Source organism: Macaca fascicularis, chromosome 10 (assembly GCF_037993035.2).
Source record: "Macaca fascicularis isolate 582-1 chromosome 10, T2T-MFA8v1.1".
NCBI lineage: Eukaryota > Metazoa > Chordata > Mammalia > Primates > Cercopithecidae > Macaca > Macaca fascicularis.
The window spans coordinates 61,592,899-61,620,000 of NC_088384.1; the positions used below are offsets into that span (position 1 = coordinate 61,592,899).

The 27,102-nt window shown below is 37.5% G+C and overlaps 1 protein-coding gene and 1 non-coding gene across 2 annotated transcripts in view; both read right to left on the minus strand.

The window, feature by feature from the left end:
- Positions 1-469: 469 nt before the first annotated feature.
- The window catches only part of LOC135965566 (POTE ankyrin domain family member B3-like), a 31,937-nt gene continuing 5,304 nt past the window's right edge, over positions 470-27,102 (minus strand). The window contains exons 3-7 of the mRNA XM_074003184.1: positions 27,034-27,102; positions 11,522-11,688; positions 4,006-4,129; positions 2,144-2,323; positions 470-691 (exon numbers count right to left, since the gene is read on the minus strand). The exon at positions 27,034-27,102 is cut by the window's right edge and continues 105 nt beyond it. Of these exons, the coding sequence (XP_073859285.1) occupies positions 470-691; positions 2,144-2,323; positions 4,006-4,129; positions 11,522-11,688; positions 27,034-27,102 (762 nt within the window). The remainder of the gene's footprint in view (positions 692-2,143; positions 2,324-4,005; positions 4,130-11,521; positions 11,689-27,033) is intronic.
- On the minus strand, positions 21,234-21,341 carry LOC135965804 (U6 spliceosomal RNA). The gene has a single exon (XR_010578917.1). It is a non-coding gene; the product is annotated as a U6 spliceosomal RNA (small nuclear RNA).

Consider the following 27,102-nt stretch of genomic DNA (forward strand, 5'->3'; position numbering starts at 1 on the left):
AACTGCCCAGCAGAGATCAGGTCTCGGAGAACTCTCTCAAAAGTGAACCCCCAGCACAGCACAACTGCTCTACACAAACATGGCCAGACTTCTTTTTTAAGCAACTCCCCTTTTTAAAGAAAGTAACTCTTAGATCTGATCTGTGCTGGGCAATCTTGCACATGAGACAGGGCTGGTCTGATCACAGCACTCCTTAAGTGCTGGGATAAAGTGTCTCATAAGAGCAAGTGGAGCCTAGAGAGATAGCTGTCCCTGCCCTGTGGGCTGCATGTCAGCTGACTTGTTGCTCTACAACTTTCCTTGTCTCCTGGAGGCTCCACCCCAGAGAGATGTAAGTTAGCAGTTACTTAATGTAATCACCCCAGGATGGAGGGTGTGTGCTGTGAGCCCAAGCCAGGGTTCCCTGTCTGGTGATGAGCAGTGGAGGGTGTGTTGTACCCATGGGAGATGGACTAGTGTATTCCTTGGGTCAAATGCAGCTTGTTGGAGGTGTCGATATGGCACTTAGGGTCTTTGCTCCCTTGATATTCTGAGGGAAGCAAGGGCAGTTCCACTGCAGAGGCAGTGGCACAGAGGATTTCAGTTGCTCCTGGAAGCTCAGTCCAGGGAATTGCCAAGTCGCTACAGGCTTGATAGTTCCAGTGGGGGGCTGGCTGGAGACCCAGGTCAGGAGGGCCTGCCCATCGAGGAGCTAAGATATGGAAATGGACACCCACTTAACAGTCTGGCCACTTTTCCGTGGGGCTGCTGTGGTATGCTGGGGGTCCACTCCGGTCCCCAATTGCCTCGTATTTTCCAGTGCCTGAAAGTATCAGCAGTGAAGTCTGCAAAAAGGCAAAGATGATAGCCTGCCCCTTCCTCTGGGACCTCTGCACCCTCGGAGATATGAACTGGTTGCCAATCTGTACACACCTGTAGGATGTGGCTGGAGGCAAGTTGAGAAGTCTTGCCTAGTCAGGAGGAACAGGAACAGGGACTTACTTATAAAAGAAGCCTGGTCACATTTTTGTAGAGTGCCTATGCTGTGCTGGGGGTTCACTTCAGCCCCTGGTCACCTCAGACACTCTGAAACGTGAAGGGTCAAATGGCTAAGTCGTCCAAACAGCAAAGATGACAGTCTGGTCCTTCCCCTGGGAGCTCTGACTCAGGGAGGTCTGAAACCTCTGTCAGCCAGAGAACAGCAGTGAAGGTGGCTGGAGACCCTGGTTGAAAGGCTCCACCCAGTGATTAGAAATGTGTTCGGGGACTGACTTAAACAACAGTCTGGCCATGCTTTTGCAGGGTGGCTGTGCTGCACTGAGACACCACTTCAGCCCCTGGTCAGCGTGGGCTATCCAAAGCCCATGGGCCAGAACAGCTAGGTGCCCAAACATCAAAGGTGGTGGCCCTCCCCTCTCTCTGGGAACTCTGTCCCAGGAAGGTTTCAAATCTCTGTTGGCCAGGGAACACTAGTGGGGGTAGCTGGAGGCCTTAGGTGGGAGGTCTTGTCCAGTGAGGGGGAACAGGATCAGGAGACTGCTTACAGAAGCAGTCTGGCCATGATTTGGTAAAGCAGCTGTGCCGTGCCGCAGGATCTCTTCTGCACCTGGTGGGTTTGTAGTCTCCAAAGCCCACACACTAGAATGACTAAGTTGCCTGAACAGGAAAGATGGGGGCTTGCCCCATCTTGTCTCTCAGAATTTATCCTCTGTGATACAGCTTAATGTTTAGGCTGTTAATTTTACTGTCAGCATTAGAGTTGTTCAGAAAGAATCTCACTGTTATCTTTTAGGTTAGATATATGAGAATTCATTTTCTCCTGTAAATAAACTTGTTCATGTTTGTTCTCTGGAAAGAAGTCTCTTTCATCTATCTGACTTTGATCACAGTCAGGTAGAGCAGCAGTCAGTCTAAAACGACATGATAGGATTTCCATTTCCAGTGTTTCCTAGCTGTGTCTTACATCCTGCAGTTCAGAACTGAGCATTCTCAGTGGTCAAAACGCTAAGCTGTCCACTCTACTGAAATACTGATTTTTGCTAATGCTTCCTCATTCAATTTTACAGCCTTTAGAAGTTTATCATTTTTCTCAGTTGTCAAAATGCTAAGCTGTCCACTGTACTTAAATATTGATTTTTGTTATTGTTTCCTCCCTCAATTTTACAGCCTTTAGAAGTTTATCATTCTTTGCTTTCACACTTTCAATTTCCTCCAAAAGTTTCCTTTCCCTTAGCTGGCTCTGCTGTTTTATTTTGTCTACTTCCAGTTTCAGCATGGCAATTTCTTCCTGCAACATGCAATTTTCATGCAAGAGATCTTTTTCTTGCTTATGGCTAAGAGAAACCTAAGTAAAGAAAGGGAACTTTTAGTTAGCACTCAAGAGAATGACATATCATGATTTCTTCTGAAATTAAAGAATGACATTTATATTTGTATAATGAAAGAATTTCCATAGTGGATATCTAACTGGAAAAATGTTGGACAAAACTTCAAATCTAAAACAGTGTAAATTCCAAAAAGTTGAAATATTTATTTAAAGACCATGAAAAATAAATCCCTAGAGGATTTTTAAGAATTTCAGAATTGGAAAAGCCTTTCTCTGAATTATAAAAACAACCAGATGCATAAAATATAAGATTAATATGCTTGAGTATATTTTTTAAATTGGGTTTATACTCTGATATCTAACCTATCAACCACACCCTTGTAAGAGCCTTAGCTATGCATATATTTGGACAGAAGCCATTTCTTAAAGTTCTTTAAGTTCCTTTTTCTGAAGAATGTTTTATCAATATACTGCTTTTCTAATATTTTTACAGTCAGTTATAAGAATTGCATTTATTCATAACCGTTTAAGCATTGTGTCCTTCCACAATGTACACATCGGCATCTAAACATTGCACTTCTACAAACAACACTGAACTCATTTAAGATCACGATTCTTAAAAGGAGAGGTCAAAAAATATATGCAGCCAGGAGCAGTGGCTCACACCTGTAATCCCAGCACTTTGGGAGGCTGAGGTGGGCGGAGATCATGAGGTCAGGAGTTTGAGACCAGTCTGGCCAACATAGTGAAACCCTGTCTCTAGTAAAAATACAAAAAATTAGCTGGGTGTGGTGGTGTGCACCTGTAAACCCAGCTACTCAGGAGGCTGAGGCAGGAGAATCGTGTGAACTTGGGAGGCAGAGGTTGCATTGAGCTGAGATCGTGCCATTGCACTCCAGCATGGGCAACTTCATAAAATCACTGTTACTTTTGTGGTGTAAATGTGTTAATACAACAGAAGCCTTATATTTCAAAATACAAATGGTAAATAAGATACAACTTACAATGTTTTTCTTAGAAATTGTGAGATTATTTGCCATTGCAATAACTTTTCTTTCCTCTTTATAATGTTTGAAATAGTAATAAGTGTGAAATAAGGAAAATACACTGAAATATTTCTCTGGGAACAAAATGCTTATCAATAAATTATCACTCAATGTATATCATGGCACGCCATTGTATTCAAAACTCTTTGCATTGAAATGAGAAACTTCTTGGAGCAAACTGTTACTCTCCTCAAAAGTAAGGATAATGACATCCACAATATGGCCTCTGACCCAGCTATATATTTCCTACTTTCCTATTAGTGAAAATAACAAACTAATTTCTCTATCAATATTTTTAAAAGATGAACTAATGTCCAAAAACTAGAAAATCTGTTGTCAGTAGCAAAACTTATTTTTGATATTGGAAAAATCATCAATTCTTATGAAAAATATGAAATGCTTCTCCTTTGGATTGAGGCCATTGTGAGGATCACTACTTGACTGTTGCAGTCAAATGTAGCTGAATTAAGAACATGGTTTTATCCTGTATGTACAGGATATGATAAAGGATATATGGAGTGTCTGTGTATATATATACACACATATGTGTGTATATATATGTTTTAAAAATCCTTTATCCTTTCCAAAATACATAAAGTTATTTTTTAAACAAATACATATATTAAAACATTTGAAAATGACTAAAGAAAATACCTCAGAATTCATTTCCTTTTCAGCCACTTCCATCTGCTCTTGTTTATTAGTCAGAATCTCTTCTTGTGACATTCCAGCGATCTGTTCTTCCAAAACTTGCTTCTGGGTATCATTTTGTTCATCACTAGAAGAAATTTTGATTTTCATGAAATACTGGAGGTATCCCTAAAATGATCTACAGGGCAAGATGGTGCCATCAGATGTCATTCACATAATGTATATCTGCACATTAATAAAGCATTGTGCACATTATTAATAAAGCATTATTGCACATTAATAAAGCAAGGCAAAAGGATCTCACATCCGTTAACCCAGCTCTCCCCAACCATGTTGGCACCAGGGACTGGTTTTGTGGAAGGTGATTTTTCTGTGGACCTGAGTTGAGGGATGGTTGCAGGATGATTCAAGCACATAACATTCATTGTGCACATTATTTCTATTATTACTTATATATAATGAAATAATTATATAACTCACCATAATGTAGAATCACTGGGAGCCTTAGCTTGTTTTCCTGCAACTAGATGGTCCCATCTGGGGGTGACAGGAGATGGTGACAGATCATAAAGGATTAGATTCTCATAAGGAGTGAACAACCTAGATCCCCTGTGTAAGCAGCTTACAAGAGGGTTTGAGTCACACTCCTATGACAATCTAATGCCACCACCGATTTGACAGGAAGAGGAGCTCAGGCAGTAATGTGAGTGACAGAGAGTGGCTTTAAACAGATGAAGCTTTGCTTGCTCACCTGCCACTAGCCTCCTGCTGTGTGGCCCAGGTCCCAACAGGCCAGGGACTGGTACTGGGTGCATGGCCTGGGGATTGGGAAGCCAGCCCTGTGTTAACCCATACTTTTTATCTTTATTTTTTGGAAACACTTTCCACTTATATTCTTGATTCCTCTGTATTTTATAGACAACTTAGAAATTCCTTTTGGAACAAGACAGGGTCTAATATTGTGTTTTTAACATACAACTTTGAATTAATTTTATCTGTGTATGCGACAGAGATGTGAAATAAACTAATCCTTAATCACTTTCAATTTTACTTTTATTTCATGCATATTAAGAATAAAACTGGGAAGTCCTAGGCAGAGCAACTGGGCAAGAGAAATAAAGGACATCCAAATTGGAAAAAAGAAAATCACACTATCTCTTCATCAATTATATGATCTTATCCCTAGAAAACCCTAAAGACTCCTACAAAACACTCTTAGACTTGATAAATAAATTCAGTAAAGTCTCAGAGACTACAAAATGTACAAATACCAATGAGTAGTACCACTATACACCACCTACAGCCAAGCTGTGCATCACAACAAGAACCCAGTCCCTTTGACAATGGCTGCAAAAGAGTAAAATACCTAGGAAAATACTTAACGAAGCAGGTGAGTCAGCTATAAAAGGATAACTGGAAAACACCACTGAAGAAAATCAGAGATGACACAAATAAATGAACATACATCCTATGCTCCTGGACTGAAAGCATTAATATTGTGAAAATGACCATAGTGCCCAAAGCAGTCTACAGATCCAATACAGTTTCTATCCAAGTACCAATGTCATTCTTCACAGAGTTATTTTAAAAAGCTGCCATTCATGTAGAACCACAAAAGAGCCCGAATAGCAATGCACACACAGAACAAAAGGAACAAACATGTTGGCATCACATGACCTGAAAACTGTAATTATTTTTAATGAGGTAAAAATGTATAAGAATATCACTGTTACTGTACAGAGAAGACAGTGAACAAGAAAAGAAAAGGAATTTAAAAAGAGAATATCACTACCATATTAACTGACAGACTAAAATCTCCTACTGGAGATTATGTTAAGACTTGAGCAAAAGCTTCTAGAAATACTAAAAACAGAAACAAGACAAATAATTTTAAGGAATAAATTTTACAGAGAAATATGTATTTTAAAAAAAGAAAACAGATCTTCCTGAGAGCTATTATTAACCAATTCATCTTGACCAGAATTTTAAAATGAGGTGTAAAATTCTGCAATATAAAATAGATTCATTTTGATCATAGTTAATTGAAGGCAACTTTTAAACCAAAAATGTTCAGTTAAAGTTGAGTCTAACTTAGGAAAGAAATGACCTGTACCAATGGTAACAAGAAGCCACCCAGAGCCAGTTTGAAAACTAGTTAACCAATCAATGACCACTGGTCTTGCTCACCAACCACTACAGATGTGAGCAGCTTGCTTCTGAAATACAGCCAAGCAGCAGTACCTGCTCCATCAGAAGAGCCAGTGCCTGACCAGTATTCTTCTTACTATAGGAAGCAAAAAAATTCCAACTCTGTCTTTTTATTTCAAATACCAAAGGTTCATAATCCCTTGAAAAGAATTTGTAAGTCCATTAAATGTGCCACCCCAATTTTTAAAAAAATAAAAAGTGAGTGGCTGGGTGCAGTGGCTCACGCCTGTAATCCTAGCACTTTGAAGGGCTGAAGTGGGTGGATCACCTGAGTAAAGAGTGTGAGGCCAGCCTGTCCAACATGGTGAAACCCTGTCTCTACTAAAAATACAGAAATTAGCCAGGCGTGGTGTCATGCCCCTGTAATCCCAGCTCCTCATGAGGCTAAGGCAGGAGAAATACATGAACCCAGGAGGCGGAGGGTGCAGTGAACTGAGACCCCACCACTGCACTCCAGCCTGGGCGACAGAGTGAGACTCCATCTCAAAAATCAAATCAAATAAAATACTAGTAAAGTTTGCAAGTCCTCTGACTCAGTTTACCATAATTACAATTATGATTACTAGTAAAAGAATAAATAATGAATAACCACAATATTGGGCTTTCACCCTAAATTAAAAAAAATAGTATAAAGAATGTAGCTTATTATAAAGAGCCAAAACAATTTTTTAAATGCATATAATTAGCAGGCAAAACTATTAGAGTGAACCACGTCAAACTTTTTAAAAGTGAGAATCAATCAAACAATATACCCAGGATAAACTCCATTCACTCATTTAATAAGGATTTATTAGGTAGCTACATCCAGTATGCTAGGCCTTTTTCTAGGCAGTGTGGATATGGTAGTGAAAAATAAAATCCCAATGCATGAGAGTGAGGTAAACACACAATAATAATGGACACAGAAGACAAAATATACAGTACATTAGAGGAGAAAAACTAAAGCAGGAAAATGAAATGTTTACGTGTTTGATGGGGAGGGTGGTGGGAAAGTTGAGATGGTCAGAAAAGTCTCTGCTGACAAAGGGGATTTTTTTTTCTAATACAAAAAAACCTTTTATTTGTATATCAAAGACTCTAAGAAATGATGACATAAGGTTAACAGTGTTGATGTCAAGATACAAATGGGTTTGAAGTTAGAGATGATAAGTCACTTTGTTTCATTGAACCTTCCCTTGGTTGCATTAGAGAGCCTCCCTGGTACACTCCGAATCTTAAGCATGATGCGTCCAGGTAGTACATGGTTCTTCCTCAGAAAGTGGTTGTTCCATAATGTGTTTCTTTTCACCCTTTTTCTACTTCTTAGTAGAAAGGAGGTTTTATTTTTTTTAAATTATTATTATTATACTTTAAGTTCTAGGGCACATGTGCATAACGTGCAGGTTTGTTACATATGTATACTTGTGCCATGTTGCTGTGCTGCACCCATCAACTCATCAGCACCCATCAACTCGTCATTTACATCAGGTATAACTCCCAATGCAATCCCTCCCCCCTCCCCCCTCCCCATGATAGGCCCCGGTGTGTGATGTTCCCCTTCCGAGTTTGTGTCCTTTGTAGGGACATGGATGCAGCTGGAAACCATCATTCTTAGCAAACTATCACAAGAACAGAAAACCAAACACCACATGTTCTCACTCATAGGTGGGAACTGAACAATGAGATCACTTGGACTCGGGAAAGGAGGTTTTAAATAAAGAACTGAAGGAATGGAAAGAGTAAGCTAGGAGGATATCTGGGGGAAAAGCATTCCAGACACAGGGAACTGCCAAGTACAGAGGTGTGCTTGGAGTCTTTAAGCACTAGGGGTAGATAAGGGATGGCAAGAATTTCAGTGAGGCTGAAGCAGAGCAAGGGAGATAATTAGGAGGAACTTTGACACATACTCAGAGTGAAATGGGAGGCAATCAGAAGGGCTGGGGCACAGGACTGACACAATTTGACTTATATTTTGAGTACATCCACTGAGTTAAGAATTGATGAAAAGGGAAGTTTTTAAAAGCCAGAACTATCAATTGTCAGTCTATGACACTCATGTAGACTGCAGATGAGGGTGGCTCAGATGTAGAAGATATGACTGGCTTCTGGACATATTCTTCAGGTAGACCTGACAAGATTTACTGAGAGATTAGATGTGAGGTGTCAGAGAGAGAGAGAGATGAGTCAAGAATGACACTGAGATTTTTGGCAGAGCAACTGGAAGAGTTGCCCTTACACAAAGTAGGAACGACTACATGAGGTGTAGATTTCAGGAAGGCCATCAGTAGCCCAATTTTGGGTCTGACAAGTGTGTGATACCCAATAGCTAACCAAATAGAGATGTCAAGTAGGCAGGCTGATATGGAAATCTGGAATTAGGGAGAGAGATCTGAGCGAGAGACATACATTTTGAAATCGCTAGCATATACATAGTAGAAAAAGTCACGAGGGGCTGGGTGCAGTGGCTCATGCCTGTAATCTCAACACTTTGTGAGGCCAAGGCAGACAGATCACCTGAGGTCAGGAGTTTGAGACCAGGCTGGACAACATGGGGAAATGCTGTCTCTACTAAAAATACAAAAATTAGCTGAGCATGGTGGCACGAACCTGTAATGCCAGCTACTCAGGAGGCTGAAGCAGGAGAATCGCTTGAACCCAGGAGGCAGAGGTTGCAGTGAGCCGAGATCACACCACTGAACTCTAGCCTGGGTGACAGAGTGAAACTCTGTCTCAAAAAAAGAAAAAGTAATGAGAGAGAAGATTGAGGACTGAGCCCTGGGAAAAAAATAATGTCAAAATGGAGAAAGATGACGAGGAGCAAGCAAAACAGATCATGATGAATGGACTAGAAAGGCAGGAGGAAAAGCCTAAGGGAGTGAGGTCCTGAAAGCCAAGTTGAAGACGCTGTTAGAGAGGAGATGTCCTCCATTGGCTCAAATACTGTTGACAGACTAAATAAAATGAAGTGTTAGAGAAATGCCTAGATTTATTACAGAAAAAAATTAGTGATAATCTTGAGGAAAAACAATGTTGGAGGAGTGCTGAAACTGAAGACTTACTGGTGTGAGATTAAGAGTGAATGAAAAGAAAATTGAGTTCATGAGTGTAGACAGTTCTTTTAAGGACACCATACTTAGAAGTCATGACTGAGAATGTTGTCATTTTCTTCCACAGTCATGGAAAAGTAATAGACAATTAGTTTTAAATTTTATATAACAGGTGTAGTCTTCAAATTTTACATAACAATTATATATTTTAAAGATTATAAAATTATACACATGTGGCATTAAAAATGCCAGACTGAGGTGTTAAATTCTTAAAACTATAGAACTAAAAGTTGCCTTGAACATTTCTAGATTCCATAAACTGAATATCACTTTGTTCATGCTTACACGTAAAGACCAAGAAACACTAAACGTTTCAAGGAGAGTATTTCTTGCTTGATAAAAATCAGCCAATTCTAGAACAGTTGATACTCATCAAATATACAAAGTAATTGATCACAGTAAACTACTGAGTTCTATCAACAGGAATAAAGTGGTAGAAATGCTGAAAATAATCTTATTTTATAAATGAAATTTTAAAAATTATATGAAGTCACTGTGGAAAACTATGATGTGGTGAATACTGAAATATATCCTTTTCTCAAAGGAAGGATAATGTCACACATGCAGGACACTTTTATGAGTAAGAGTTACTGCATTCGCAGCACCTTCCTTTTAGCACAAGGTCAGCACATTAGCACCTGTGGGCCAAATCCAGCCCACTGCCTGTTTTTGTAAGTCAAGTATCTTGGAATGCAGCCATGCTTATTCACTCTACAGTCCACAGAGTCAATTAGCTGGGTGTGATGCTGCACATCTGTGGTCCCAGCTAGTAGAGAGGCTGAGGTGAGAGGATCACTAGAACCTAGAAAGTTGAGGCTGCAGTGAGCCATGATCATACAACTGCACTCCAGCCTGGGCAACAGAGACCTTGTCTCAAATACTCAAATATATATATATATATATATATATATATATATATATATATATACACACACACACATATATATATATATAGAGAGAGAGAGAGAGAGAGTTTGCAAACCCTAAAATATTTACTAACTGGTTCTTTGCAGAAAAATCTGGCCAACTCCTGGTTTAGTAGATGAAAGATCCTTTGATATATTTTAATAAAAGTTTTACCCAATATACTGAAACATTTATATTAAATATAGATCCCTATGTACAATCCCTTGGCAATATTCAGATTGAAGATCCAATATTTCAGCACTCAGGCACTGACAACAAAAATTTAATAACTAGCAATCAAGGTAGAGTGTAAATGTAGCATGTAGCTTCCATTTGCAACACAGCAGATATTACAAGAATTCTAACAAAATTATCTTAAGATGTGTTATCTAAAACTAAAGGCTTTAAATACATTTTAATTGTGAAATAATCAGTTTACTCTATATCTAACCTCATTTGTAAAAAAAATGGTTGCATACTACATTATTTTCTGGGAATGAAAATTGAGTTATTTCCTATTGGTAAGGATTTACTTTTGATAATGATAATTTCCTACTGAAAAGGATTCACCTTTTTGATATAATGATGCTGTAATAAATGTCCTTATACATAAGTATATATGTAACAAATCTATATAAATATCCTTAACATACATATATATCCTTACTATGTTATATATGTGTGTGTGAATATGCTACTAAATTAATGTTTGAAATGTGTTCACCAACAGTGTGCGAAATGTCTTTTTCAATGAGACCATTTCCTTTGCAGCAACACAGATCAAGCTGGAGACCATTATCCTGAACAAACCAATGCAGGAACAGAAAATCAAATGCCACATATTCTTGCTCATTAGTGGGAACTAAACAATGAGAACTCATGGACACAAAGAGGAGAGTAACGGACACCAGGGTCTACTTGAGAGTGGAGCGTGGCAGGAGGGAGATGACCAAAAAACTGCCTTTTGGGTCTTTTGCTTATTATGTGGCTGATGAAATAATCTGTAGCCCAAACCTCCATGATACAGTTTACCTATGTAACAAACCTGCACATGTACCCCTGAAGCTAAAATAAAAGTTAACTAAAAAGAAAAGAAAATGCCTTTCCCCTCAAATTTGCCAATACTGGTTATTTCTCAAATAAATTTATGACTAGAAAAAATGGTAACTCGTTTTTTGCTGATTATCATTTTTCTGATTACCAGGTGAGGCTGAATATCCTAGCAAAAGTACAAAATTTGTTAATCATGAATATTAGCCAAATTAGGATTAGTTTGACAGCACATGGTTTTCTCCTGTTAAATGTTGCCATAGGCTTACCTGTGATACTCTTCATTCTCAGTGTCAGGAAATTGCTGACTTTCCGGTGTTCTGCTCTTGCTTTGTGGATTTAATCCATCATCACCATTGCCAGCAGTGGCATCATTAGTCAGGTTTTCTGGTAATCTCACATGATTACTTCCGTGCTTCTTCATTACTTCTTCAACCTTGAGTGGAAGTTTGATATTAAGGATGGTTATCACTTTATTGAATAAAAAGAACCTTTTTAATTGATTTTATCAATTGACTCAGTGTATCATTATTTTAGTCATTAAAAATATTTCATGCTTAAGTTTGATCATATATACATAACTATTACCATATAATTTTAAGATGCAATTATCATATCATTAGTGTATCATTGAAATATTTGTAAAGTTTGCTTTATTTCTGTTTGACTGAATAAAATAGAATTTTCCAAAATTCAAAAAGGGCCCTCCTTCATTTTGTGCTTTTATTCCCAACCACTCTTCAGAATCTTATATATGTATTTACCCCATTTGACTCATGGGAACACACAAATAAAAAGACAAAGACGCAAAATGTGTCCTCTTCTGTCTTTACCACCTAGATCTTACATTAAGCAGTTAGATTTAGAGGATGAGACACTGTGGGGCTTCAGGAATAGAAAGGAAGATTGCCCTTTTCTGCACTGAGATTTTCTTCTCCCCCACTGCCTTTGACCATTCTTTTTTCATTTGGTTCCTGGGTTATCAAAAACATGATGGTTCTCACTGAAACATGGGAACCAAAGTTTGCCACAACACAAGGAGCAGAGTGAAACTGCTGAGGTAGGAGCATGGAATCCCAGAAAATGAGATGCTCCCCAAATTTCACATTCAATAGTCATACAATTTTCTAGCTGGAAGATACACAGAATAAGAAATTATCTTCTTTAGCCACATTATCTATTGATAATCAGACTAAAACCAAAAAAGATAAAACGATTGATCCAAAGCTCCTAAAGTGGCATGACCTAGCATTTTACAGCACCATTCAGGATTATTTGAGAATAATGAAAGAGTATCTCTAGGGTTTGTATCTCTTTAAACCTCAATGTACAGAATTCGTTCTGAGTTAAATATTAAATTTTTCACTGATGATTTATGCTACTTACATGATAGGATCATGTATGCCTACACTTAGTACACTTTGTTAAACAACATAATGTAAAAATTGAATTCAACAGAAACATTTGAATATAAAGGTATACCTCTCTATCACAATCCTTGTTTATTTCTTGTTCTTGAGATATTTCCTGTAAATGCAAAAATAGAAGGTTAATTTGCTTGTTGTATTTCTGTGATGTCTCCTCTCTTGGAATGCATGTTTTTAAAATAATTTTATTTTAAGCAATCAAGTATGGACAAAGAAAAATTAGAAAATAACTAAAATTAAAATTTAACTGTCAAAATAGTTAAATAAATAAATAATTAATTAAAATTAAAAATTAAATTTTTAATCTACATTCAGCTACTGCCACATCACTGGCTTCTGACTAACATGTGAAAAATATTTCACCTTAATCAAAGGGAGAAGAAAAACATGAACCAGCAAACTTAACTTTGTCACCATTTGTTTGGACTAAACTTAATTTGTTCTGTGTTAAATCTACCAAAAATGCATCAGCAGATGATTTGTAGTGTTGCAAAATCTTCCTCACTTGAAAAGAGTTTACCTCACCAAACCCTAACCAGTGAGCCTCTACAGATTACTAACTGGATTGTAGGCACGCTTTCAATTATTAGGAGCTGAAATCAACACCAAACAGAAAGAAATGTAAATTCTTAAATGTTAATTGAAATTACATGTTGTAATATGATAGTGTTATGTATCTAGATGATCTCCTTAAGTCCAGTTCTAATATATTCTAATGTGTACTAATTACAGTGGATAAAAATTTTAATAATCTGTACTGATTTTCTGCGACTGAAGTAAGTTCGAATGTTATTGTGTTTCTGTACTAATACCAAAGGTCCCACTCTGCAAGATATGATTCTTGTAATAGGCATTTGGGTTGCTTTTATGACCTGGTTCCCTCCCTGAAGAGAAATGCTGAGGTCAGTGAAAGACCACAAGGCAGAATATATCTTTAACCTTGCTATCAGTGACTGCAATATAAAACTGCAGATTTTCAAGCGCTGGCCATGATTACTCTTTAACCATGAATCCAGGTCAGGGACCATCAGTGTTGCATTGTTCATAATTCCATTGCTTAATAATATAATCCAATAATTGATGTTACTTTCTTTATCATGTTAGGGTGTTGTAAGAATAAAAGAACAAAGTTCTGGAATTTCTTTTGCCTCTATTCCAAAAGGAAAGATTACCTATAAGCTAATCAAAAAGGTAGATAAGAATATTTCAAATAAGAATATTGTAAAATAAGAGTACTTTAAATTTTATAGCGGTTATGTTTTTAAGTTAAATTTCAAATGCTAAATTAGAATCTATTGATTCTTCTGTTAATGAGATTGCGAATTTATTAAATTTTAAGATTCTATTAAAAAGTTCTTAGAAAAAAGAATCTATTGATTCTCAAAACCTAGTCTGAAAGGTAATTTCCTTTGAACTATCTAATATTACTAAAGCAAAGAAAATAACATTAAATCAAAAATTTAAATTTAAAATTCTCCATGCCTCTGGCTGGCTATTTTCACTGCCTTTAAGCCTTTGTGACTCTTCCTCTGATGTCAGCTTTAAGTCTTGTTCTGTTGAGAAATCCATATATTCAGTTAAAATGAACCACTTAGAACAGTTAAAAACTATTGCCTTTATAAAAATAGATTTAAGACAACATTTTATTTTATCTTATAAATTGAGTGTTTAGTGTTTCATGAAATAGTTACTTAGGAAATCATTCTCTAAGACTTCAGCAAACCACTTGGGGAGACACCTGATAAGATTCACTCACAAATTCATCCACCCAACGTAAATGAACAAAACCACCAGAAACACAACTTTAAAATACAGTAGAAACATATAAGGTAACACAGTGTGTTGTTCTCCACTTCTTAATCATGAAGCAGAAAATGTAATGAGAAGGAAATTTAGTTTTAAAGAGAAACAAGTTTTCCTGCACTTAGCTACTCTGACTCTAAGGATAGTAACAGGCAGGGCCCAGGTAAGGTCATGTTGACCCTGTCTGAGAAGCCAGAGCCCACAGGTATGGGTCCAGACATCCCAGAGCAAAGTTAAGAAAACAAACTCCTTTACCATCCTCCCTTCCCCGCAGCATTTACTCATAGCTATTTTTACAAATGCATATATTTTGCAAGTTTCTGTTTTCCTTCAATGTAGTTGCAAAGTCACAAGCTATGCTGAGGTTGCAAAACTGTCACTATATGATTAACCACCTTTGTTCTGCTTCTGTAAGCTTGCCTTTATAAGCCAAGCTCTGCCTTTGTTCAGGACTCAGTTGTTGGAAGCAAATCTGCTGAGCTGCTGTGCACCTAAATAAAATCCTCCTGTTTCACCCACTGGGTCTCTCCTACCTCCTGTTTTCTGCAACAATAGTACCTTATAAATGATTTGCAAAATTACTACTAATGCCTTTATTAGTGTACAATGTCTTCCTAATATCTAAAATGTTTCCCTCCACTATTCTGACAAATTTATTTTCTTTTCTTTTTTTTCTTCTTTTTTTTTTGTTTTGAGCCAGGGTCTTTCTCTGTCACCAGGCTGGAGTGCAGTGGCACAATCTCAGCTCACTGCAACCTCTGACTCCCTGGTTCAAGTGATTCTCCTGTCTCAGTCTCCCAAGAAGCTGGGATTACAGGCATTCACCATCATGCCCAGCTAGTTTTCATTTTTTTAGTAGAGATGGTGTTTCACGATTGGCCAGGATGATCCTGATCTTTTGACCTTATGATCCACCTCTTTAGGCCCCCAAAAATGCTGGGATTCCAGGTGTCAGCCACCACAACAAGCCTTATTTTCATCTTTTAAGAGCAATGCTGTGTGAAGTCTTCCTTGATTCTGCATGTCTTTCCCTAGATAAAAAGGTACCTCCTTCCTTGAGGCTGCCTTCGTACTTCACTGATTTTTCTACTGCATCTTTACCACCTGAACTGTACATTATTCCCCCACATGTCTGTCCCCTCTGCTCCAAGACTGCAGGGGACAGTCTTGCACATCATATTTGTAAAAACAGTCTTTATTTTACTCAGAAATTTCTTATTGAGTCCTGCTACATATATGCTAGGCATTAGGGTTTAAAAACAATGAAAATAAAGCATATCACAGATGGCTTTTCTAGAACACATGCCCAAGCAGAGACTGAAATATTGAGGCTAGCCAGATTAAAAGCGGTAGAGGGCAGGAAAGGGTAACAGCATTCCACACAGCAGCAAGAGCAGGAGTGAGGCCTGAAAGAGTGAACGAGTGAGTAGGACATTACCAGCAGCTCAGTAATGCCAGAGAAAGGGCGCACAGGGAAAAGGGCTAAAGATGAAGAGTGGGGCAGAAGTCAGATTATGAAAGCCTTATGTGTAATTTTAAGATGATTGGACATTAATGTTCAAGAGTGATCCCTGGTCCTATCTGCATTTAGATAAAGATCATTTTAATGCCAAAACCAATATTCCTAGTGAGCTGTTATTCCTTAAGACAAGGTGACAGATAGTTCATGTGGACACAGCTGAGATGTTACTATGTAGCAAATTCTCAATAATTCTCATGAACACTTGGAAAGTCAATTCTATAATAAGTCAAAGAAATTACAATAAATCACTTAATATTTGGTTTGGGAAGGTGCTTTCTAAAGTTATAGTGCATATGAATATAACTCATAGTTGTGGATTCAGAGCTGTGACAATAAAGCAATGAAACCATGATGTGTTTGAGTCAGTGATCTTTAGATTTCTACCTAGTCTTCCTACCCAGTCTGTAAATCCTAAGTATAATCCTGGTACTCACTCTCAAGTTTACATTAATTACTAGCCTATACAAAAAACACTCTTTCTCTTGCTTCTTTTTGTTATTTATATGTTGCTTTGCTTAAAGAAAGAACACAAAAATGCCCTGCTAAAGGGATTCTGTTTGGTTGCAGGCATCAAGAGGGGAAAAACAGAAAGCATATTTTGCAGAAAATGGTATTTTAGAAGTCAGAACTATGACATGAAGTCAAGCAGGGCACTCTAGGACTGAATTTGCTGTGCTTCTTTGATACACTCCTTGCTCTCTTTCTTTTCTGGCAGCCATGACTCACACAGGTCATGGAGACTATCATTCCCTAAGAGGAACATAACTCTGATATTCATCTTTATCTACTAGGATCATGTGTCCCAATTCTGTGTTCTGTGGATGCTGACTTTCGGTCACTGATGGTGATACACATGGACATTTTCATCAACTTTCAGATTCTTGGGTCTTTGACAAGTCTTGTTACTGAGAGTCAAACTAGTAGGATGTGAGTTATAAATGCTGGTTATCCAATTACCTACTCAAAATATCCTACATGAATATTCCATTAAACATGCATAGGAAAAAAATGGTCATTCCTGCTGACCTGCAGCTCTTTGCTCTTCTGTATTCACCAGAAAATTTCCTACTCCTTCCTCATGTCCAGGTTAAATACTAGTGTACGACCTGGAAACCTGTAAATCATCTGACATTTCTCTCGGTCCCCCAAGCCTTTCTCATTCAATTATCACTAAATCATATTAATTATACCTCTCTTCTGCCTCTGCTTTATATTCCCACTGCCACTGGGAACATAAACTTTACAAAATGGCTCTTATTTAAAAGAAAACCGCCAGCTATTAATGTTAGCTCTTACATGAAATAAAAAGTAAGCAAAACAAATAAAAAAGGCATAACACCATAAAAACAAAGGCCAACATATTAAAATGAGTAACTGAGATTCCTAACTTTATTTCACCACGGATAGGTGAAAACCTTATAATACATTGATACTAGTCCAAGGATGTGTGACAAGCAAACTATAGCTGACTACTGCAAAAGTTTCTTTTGTCTCCTGGTTTCTTTACAAGGTTATATTCCATCAATCCCAGCAAACTATAGGCCACAGTCCAAATCCAATCTGCCTCATGACTTTGTAAATAAAGTTTTATAGGAGCTCAGTCAGGCCTATTTGCTTACAAAGAATCATGGTGGCTTTCACACTACAACAGCAGACAACAGCAGGGGTAAGTAGATATGACGGAGACCACATAGTCTCAAATATTTCTCACCTGGTCCTTTACAGAAAAAGCTTGCTAACCCATTTTACACCATAACCAGAATGCCTTAATACTCAAATTTAATCTTGTGACTCCCCTGCTCCCATGTCTCCAATGAGCCCCTGCAGCAAACATTGTCGGCTCCCTACCAATAACCATTCCTTATTCTTTCTTGCAGAAGAAACACAAGTCTATTGGGATATTTATTATCCCAATCTCCCTCCTCAGCCTCAGAAAGAGAAACATTAATTCTAAGCTAATCACATATTTGCATTCCCAGTACCTGGTTTGGGAATGAGCAGGTAGTGTAACACAGCCAATGAAATATTACAGGAAGCCCCTTGTGTGCTTCTAAGTTTTCTGCCTGTTTAGAAGAAACAGGTGAAGAAAAGAAGCCCTTGAGATGTTGTGTTGTGAGAACAAGATGTTTGGAGCTGTTGCAGATTAGCCAACTGTGAAAGGAGACATGAATAAAACACTGTCAACAGCACAGAAAGAGGGACAAGAGGGATCCCTAAGATATCACTTAACAAACAAAACAACTCTGGTTCCTACTGTTTTCGCCACTGCTCATCAGTATTTGCAGTCCAAAGCATTCTACCTGGTAAACTTCTCATGGCCCACAGGATAAGACCTGCTCATTTCTGTAGTATTAAAAAGTCTGTCATAAACTTGTCTTAGCTAAGTATTCACCTCATTCCCAACCTCTGGTATCTCACACTTTTGGTGCTAGCAAAAGTGAACTGCTCAGAAACCCTGCAAAGTTCACTCAAGCATCTTGTCTTTTGCACTTGCTGCTCTTCCTGCCAAACAGGCAATCTCCTTAGATGTTCCTTCTGGCCAACACACAATCTTGTTGCATGTTCCTTCTGCCAAACATTATTCTTCTGCTTCTTTACCTAGAAAAATTCTTTTCACTCTGCATGCTTCCCTTGAATCATACCTACTTTTTTTTTTCAAAACTTTCATTCCTCATCACATATGTCTGGCACATAATCAATATATAATAAATTATAATTATAAGATTCCAGTGGGCATCTAGCACACAGTAAGCACTGAATGAAGTAGTAAAATTTTAAAAAATGACAATGATAATAACAAGCTCCTGTCTGTATTTTTAATTGTTTGTGTTTCATAGCGTTAGACAAGTGGTTAGTATCTAAAAGACATTTGATAGTTATTTGTTAAGTGGACAAGTGAAAACATAAATAGAAATGTTTTCTTTGTAAATTCTGTTGAAAAAGCACAGAAATGAAATGGAGACAGCTCTATTATGAACACCTTAAGGATCAAAACTACATCTATTTCATCTTTGTCTCCTGAAACTAATAAAACCTAACTTACAAAAGCTCTTTGATAAATAGGTGGCTAAATTAAAGTTGTCCTCACACTGTTTCGGTTATACAATGTATTAGGTGTCCACAACCAGGTAGCATACTAACATTTTTGTTATTGTGAAACATTTTTCTACTTTTATTATAATATCCTGAGCCTAGAGTTGGGCAATTTGTATATTTATTTTGACAATCTCTTGGCAAATGGTAGCACAGCATCTTGTTCTAACAAAATTACTGTTATCATGACAATTAACCAATTAACCTTGTTCCAACAAAGTAAATGTGTCTCTTTCCAACTTCAAATGAGGAGGAATGAAGTCAGTAATAGTGAGACCTTGTGGGGACAAGCATATGTAACATGACTTGTGCTTCAGCGTTCTTTTGTGATCAAAAATTCCTTACTGTTACTTTTTTATCTATGGTAGGACCACCCAGAGCAGGGGTCCACAACTCCCAGTCTACAGACTTGTACCAGTCCATGGATTATTAGGAACCGCACCACACAGGAGGAGGGGAGCAGCAGGCAAGCCAGGGAGGCTTCACCTGTACTTACAGCCAGCCCCATGGCTTGTACTACCGCCTGAATTCTGCCTCCAGTCAGATCAGTGATAGCATTAGATACTCATTGGAGCATGAACCCTGTTGTGAACTGCCCATCTGAGGAATGTAGGTTGTGTGTTTCATATGAGAATCTAATGCCTGATGATCTGTCACTGTGTCACATTGCTCTGCCCCCAGATGAGACCATCTGGTTGCAGAAAAATAAGCTCAGAGCTTCCACGGATTCTACATGATGGTAAGTTGTATAATTATTTCATTATATATTACAATGTAATCATAATATAAATAAAGTAGCACAATAAATGTAAAATGATTGAATAATCCTGAAACCATCCCCACCTTCCCCCAGCCCATGGAAAGATTGTCTTCCACAAAACCGGTCCCTGGTGCCAGAGAGGTTGGGGACAACTGATCTAATGGAATTCACTATCACAAGTCTTACCTGGATTGCTGTTTTCAGAAGAGATTGTTAGCATCTGTTTTTCTTTGTAGTCAGAAAGTAATTGGCAAATTCTATATATAAAAATGTAATAAACCAAATTACTATTTTAATACTGATATAAAAAACTTAGCAAATGTAAAATTCTTAGAGTATTTCAAACAATATCATAATATCAGAACTTAACAGTATTATCCCATCCACTTATGAGTACATTCTATAAACTTCTCTTGAAGCTTCTAATTAAAGAAGGAAAAAATGTAAGGTGAAATGCTCACAAATCGAGAGCAGTATGATCCAGCAAATTAGCTTGCATTAGCATGACATAATAGAAAGCGTTCCAACTCTGCTTAAGTCCTGGCTCCATAATGAACAGCTATTTGTTCTTGGACAACTTGCTTCTCTTAGGCTCAATGTCTTCTTCTACAAAGTGAGGGCTTTGCTGCCTTATTTCACTAGGCTGTTATAATGATTTAACAAGATAACATTTTTTAAATGCTCAGAGAAATAGTAAAGCAATGGAATAATCTGTTCCTAAACTTCATGACTGAAATTATCTCGGAATCCCAAATAAAACCCAGTGTGTATTTTGTTCATAGATTCTAATATGCAAATGTTGTAGTTTTCAGAAAATGTTATTAAGTCCTAATTCTACTTCTTAGTTGTTCTGCTCCTTATGGCTTATAATTCAGGACATCCCAACTATGTCATAGTTTGTAACTAAATTTACTCATAAATATCTCATTAAAGTAGCTAATGTGATTGTCCACTATTACAGAGTTGACCAATCACACCAAGGGCAGAAGAACCAATAGATGTTAAGACCTGGCTTGAACCAATGATCCTTCTCTACTGACTCCAACTCTGAGCCAGCAGATGTTTGTTAAGATAATGCTTTATATTGATGTTCAATTGCAGCTGACATGGAGACCAAAACTCTACCTTTATTTTTTTTTTAGTTTCCATGAAGAAGTTGCAAGTTGACATTCTCTAATTTTTGACATACATACTAACAACATATTTTGCACTGAACATGTTATTCAGCTCCAAGTCATCTCATAGACCATCTTACATGACTATTTTTTTAGTGCAAATCACAATTTCATTATTTTGGTGGCACCCATGTTGCTTTGATTCACACTGTTTCCTTAGAGCTAGTCAGCAAATAATCAAATAACCTTCCAGTGACTGCCCAAAATATAGAACACTTCAAAAATTTGTGCTGCTTCCTTACTGCAGAAGCCATGCTAATTTTCTCTGTATTGTTCCCATTTTAGGATATGTGCTGCTGAAGCAAGCACAAAGCCCTACTTTTACACATGATTAGTGATGAGTCATGGACAGGGCTTGGCTCTGTTAAGTCCAACTAACCTACTTGAGACTCTGAGAATTCTCTTCAATGGCTTCCTGTGAGGTCGAATTTAAAAATATTTTAAAATCTTGAGCTACAGATGAAAGTAGCTTGGACGATTTTCATTATCGTGTAAAACAAATCACTCAAGGGGCCCACCACAACTGGGAGCCACTGCTCAGGGAAGATTCATATGGAACTTTCTACTGCCTAAGGTTCTCTACAGGATATACAGGTGCCTCACAGTACAGATCTGGTAGCAAAGAAGAAACAAACACTGATCTCTTTCTGCCATATTATTTGAACCCCTCTGACCCTTTAGAACAAGCCCAATTAATATCTGCCAGAGAAAAGACCAACAACGGCCTCAAAGGATCTCGTACCATGAAGATCTCAGCTAACTCTTGGCTAAGACGCGGGTTCCACATTAGGTTCTGAATATGGGGGGAAGGGTCAATTTTCTCACTTTGTCTGTGGATAAAGGCAGGATGCTCAGTGGCCAGAGCAGGGTGCTGGTGCTTTGGGAACAATGGCTGAGCAAATAAGCATGGGTATGGGAACATACAAACGTTGTAACTTCAAAGTCACTGTATGACTTGCCATGAAGACTTGAGGACTCTGAATCAGTAAGGGCATCTTTGTGTCAAAGATCAACCATTACCAGGCAGCAGGACCATTTGAGTGGCAACAATGCAGCAACAGGAGCAAGTGAAACATCAGAATGACTGGAATGTCCTTTTTTTCCCTCCTCCTTCTGACTTGATAAAAGGGACTGTCTTCCTTGGATTTAGTGAATCCCTTCAGTTATTGAAAAACTCAAGGAGTATGTAGGAGATAATACCCAGAAGACAGTCCAAGGCTTTCTGTTAAACTGGACATTTCAAGACCCAAATAACTAATCAGAAAAATCAAAGATATGACACTATTCTTTAATCCCATGCATAGGTGTTATACTTGGATGAAATGAACGGTGTTGGGATCTCTAAGTATCAAGGTCTAAAAGTCCTGAGATAAAGAATCCTGCACCCATTGGTACCTCTAACTTGTCTTGCTTTTTGTCTGATTTCTGGCTGATGAAGGGGACTAACTGACTGCCACTCTAAAACTACCTGAACCACACTATGACATGTCACCTCATATGTAAGATGCGATTGTTATAATTACTTTAATCCTCAATTTAGCATTAACTAGCCTTTTAATGTAAACACTTACACATTATGATGACTAGAAACAGCATAGTCTCTGGCCATCTGTCCAGATAGATCTTTAGAAGAGACATTAATATTTTGCTCGAGTAGAAGGCTGACTATACTTGCTGATCCACAACGTACAGCAAGTATGAGAGCATTTCTAAAATGACAGAGATAATTTCTCCCTCAGGAACTGTAATAAACTTATTTTAAAAGCTAATTTTATATACTTTATCAATTTAACATCTTGCCTGTCCATGCAGAATTAAAGATTTACATGCACTAAAACACATAAGCGTCTTGGGTGCTTAAGTGTTCATCTTTGTAAAATACCAACAAGGTTTAAAGGAAGGGACAACAAGGAAACCTCTTATCTCAGTGGGGTATTGTGTAGTAGAAGACATTAATTTAAAGTCCTTTAATGGGCAAGAAACAATGCTAGTGTCACTTATCTGAAGTGGACAAAGGTTTAAATGAAGATTTCCTTACAGCTTCCCTAGACTGATATGCTGTAATAGAAAATCAGCTAGGGGGTAAGATAAATAAGGGCCCTCTGCTTGCTGAAAGCAGTAATATTAATAATAATGGTAAGAATAGTAGTCATAGGAGTTTCAGTTAATGATGCCAATAAGCATGTGCTAGGCACTGAATTAAATGCCATATATATCTTCCTTACTTATGCACAGCCAACTTTGAAGGATGTATTCTCCTACTTTTCATATATGACAACATGTGTGGTGGTAAATAAGATTCCCAAGGTCACACACCTAGCAAGTAAGAAAGCTAGGGATTAAACCCAGTCTTGTGTGAATCCAAAGCCTAGCTCTTTTCTCTTTATCACCCACCTACGGCTTGCCTTCATTAAAGGAAATGTGTATCCGCTTAAAACTATCTTCACTCCCTCTCTCCATACCAATTAAAAATAAAAACATCAAAATACACTGGAAATAAAAAAGGAAAAAAGCTGTGAACCCATAGTGTGTGGGAATAGCAATTAATTGTCATGTAGGGATAAGCTAACATTAATATTCTTCAAACAAGGCAACTTAAAGTAGAGTCATTGAAAAGACAAAAGGATTCTCAACTCCTATTTATGTTCCATACAGCATATTTATCAGAAAAGCATAGAAGACACAGAGGTTAAAAACTACTGGAAAGGGTTAAGAAGTTCAATACTGAGTCATAAAGTAAACTAAAAGTTAAAGTTTACATTTCATAAAATTAATATGAAATCCCTTTAGCTAACATAATATCAGGTAACCAAAATGTCATACAACAAATAACATCAGTCAATACAATAAGAGAAGATGAATCCTACTAAAACTGTTCTTCATGTTGCCCAGTCCAAATAATTGTTTTTCTGCTTAACTGATTTGTGTTGATACTGATCACTATGTCCCAATAAGTATAATTTAATCTTATTAATTTATTATTTATGACTTGAGTGACTGCTATCAATCTAGAACAACACAGAGATTAAAAGAACTATACCTTCCACATCTGTCACGTGCATTTAAATTAGCTTTTTTCTTGATTAAAAATTTCACCACTAGCTGTTTTTGTCCACGTACGCCAAGCAAAAGTGGTGTGAGGCCATGCTATAAAACAATATAAAATAAAAACAATATGTAATTCAAACAATTATGTATTTCTCAGCTGAACTGGAAACTTTATATAAGATCCCATGGACTTACACTCATAGAAAGTAAATCAAATGTAGCTGCTTCCATCTCACTCTTCTGTGCTTTCCCACATGCTGCTGCTTCCCTTGGAAACACCCCTTCGCTGCCTGACCACATCAACTCTGATCATCTCAAAAACTCACTTTCAACATTTACTGCTTCCAAGACTCTTTGCTTCTAACCCAGCATTTGGCATGGCACTTTTGGATGATGATTTTTTTTCCATTTAAACAAAGAGCTTCTTGAGGGCAGGGGATGTATCTTTTATCTCTATATTATCCAACCCTAAGACAAAATTCTTGTGTATAAAGCAAGAATTTGAATGTAAAATATTTCTTTAGTTTCACCTGTTTTACCAAAAGTTCAAGCTCCAATGTGCAATAAAAATTGCTATTAATACTCATACTGCCCCTTTTAAGAATTTTTGTTTTTATTCATTTAAAATCTATTTGTATTTAATTTTTCCAGATTGTTAACTAAATAGGTAATCAGTTCACAGGATTACTGAAACTAACAGAATTCCTGTCTGTATTCTTAATAACTCCATGGATTTTAGTGTTTAAACCTGCCATCCTGATTATGTCAAACCTCTGCAAACTTAAGAGACATAATGGATAGTCCATAATACAGCTTCAATTGACAGAAAAAGTTTAGAATTTGCTACAATTCTAATTGAGAAAACTGCTCTTAGCAATGACTTACTGACCTAAGCACTTGAATATCTGAACAAAGAGACACAAAATCCTGAGAGGGCCATTCTCTACTTAATGAAAGACTACTCACTGCAAATTTCTAAAGACCTTCTGAATGGCAGGGAATAACTGAAGGTATAAAGGAAAAGGTATTATTCCGTAAGCTGATAGATAGTGCCAATAATATTCATTTTAATGTCTCAACCACTGATAAAAGTCAGACTCGGGCAGGAATGGTCGCTCACACCTGTAATCCTAGCATTTTGGGAGGCTGAGGTGGGTGATTCGCTGGAGCCCAGGAGTTCAAGATCAGTCTGGGAAACATGGCAAAAACCTCATCTCTACTAAAAAAAAAAAAATACAAAAACTGAGATTGGAGGACGACCTGAGCTTGGGGAGGTCAAGGGTGTGGTAAGCTGTGATCACACCACTGCACCACAGCCTGGGGAACAGATTGAGACCCCATCTCAAAAACAAACAAACAAAAAAAGTTAGATTAATGTTATTGGAAAAGAAAGATTTAAAGGAATTAGCACATATCCAACTCCAACTCTTCTAGAAATATCTTACGTTTCTGAGATATAAGAATTTACATTTTACACTTATGTATTCAGTGTTTCTTAAGCAGGAGTGTATCCAGATTTTGAGAAATTTGTTGTTGTTGTCATTGTTAGAGAGAGGGTCTCATGTTGACCAGGCTAGACTTGAACTCCTGAGCTCAAGCAATCCTCCCACCTCAGCCTCCCTAGCAGCTGGGACTACAGCCATGCACCACCATGCCTGGCTTCAAGGAAACATTTTTAAACATATATATCCAGGCTTTATTAGACTTACTCTATCAAAATCTTCAGGGGAAAGCCTAGACTTGTGGACTATTTAAAAATTTTCCTGAGGTAACTGGAATGCACAACTCTAGCTGGAAGCTAGTGCAATAGACGATTACTTCAGTCTCATCTCTCATCCACATAACCAATTCCCTTTATCATTTGAGGATTTGGCCAAAAAGAGGAAAGAGTAGGAGAGAGACTCGTTTGCTGAAAATACCACATAATTTTCCCTGGTAAGAGTAAAACAAGGTCTAGTAAACTCAAAATCCAACCTGATCTCGTTCCTTATAAGCCCCTTGTCTCCCACCTTCCCATAAAGACATGCTAGCATTGAAAGCAGAGTTGAGACTCTAATTGGCCATTTTTACCAGAATAGGACACTAAGTCAGTTAATAACTTGTCGTTCCCTCTGCTCAAGGGTTTCCCACAACATTACCACCTATTCACTGCCTATCGGGATCCTCAGAGCCCTCCTGAAATTGATCTCTAGGCATTTTTCAACCCATTAACTCCCTCTCCCAAACTGAAAACTGTCATTTTCTAAAATTTAAAAGAACCTTGTCTCACCATACAAAGGAAACAAATGAATGAACAACAACAACCACACTCACACACACACACACGCATGCAGAGACATACACACACACAAAACCTCTTCACAGTCTTTTCCCTCCATTACCTAATTTCCAAATTGGCCTTGATATTTCTGATTGCTGTCTTTTTCCCTTTCCGCTTCTGCCTCACAAGCAATCAGAAATATCTTAAGCCTTGCCACTGAGAGATACATCACCTCATATCTATTACCGTTTTGGTTTGGTTTTTTTTTTTTTTTTTTTTTTTGGAACTTGCCAAAGTAACAGGATTACCATTCACCGAAATATGTTTAAGTTTTCTTGGAGTTTTAATGTGAAACCTATTTCCAGGGCAAATTTTGTCATTTTACATTCATTAGGGGGAAAAAAAAAGAAAACCTGGCAGGGAAAAACTGAAAAAAAAAAGTATTACCTTTTGCAAATTCAGTGTTTTAAAAAAAATATTAACTACAAGTGCATTAAAAAAAAAACTGTAACCTCTAATGCTTCTTTAAAAGTAGCAATATTTAAAACAAAGTCTTAGATAATTAAGTCATTTCAAAATATTTTCATTCAGGTTATGCTTGAGCTTCCAAATATGGAAAACTGGCCCTTACCCAGGTCAACGTTAAAATGAATGCATTTCAGTATTTTGAAGATAAAATTGGTAGATCTATACCTTATTTTTTGATTCAATATCAGCACCATATAAGAGCAGTGCTTTTGCCATTAATTTATCTTCATTGTA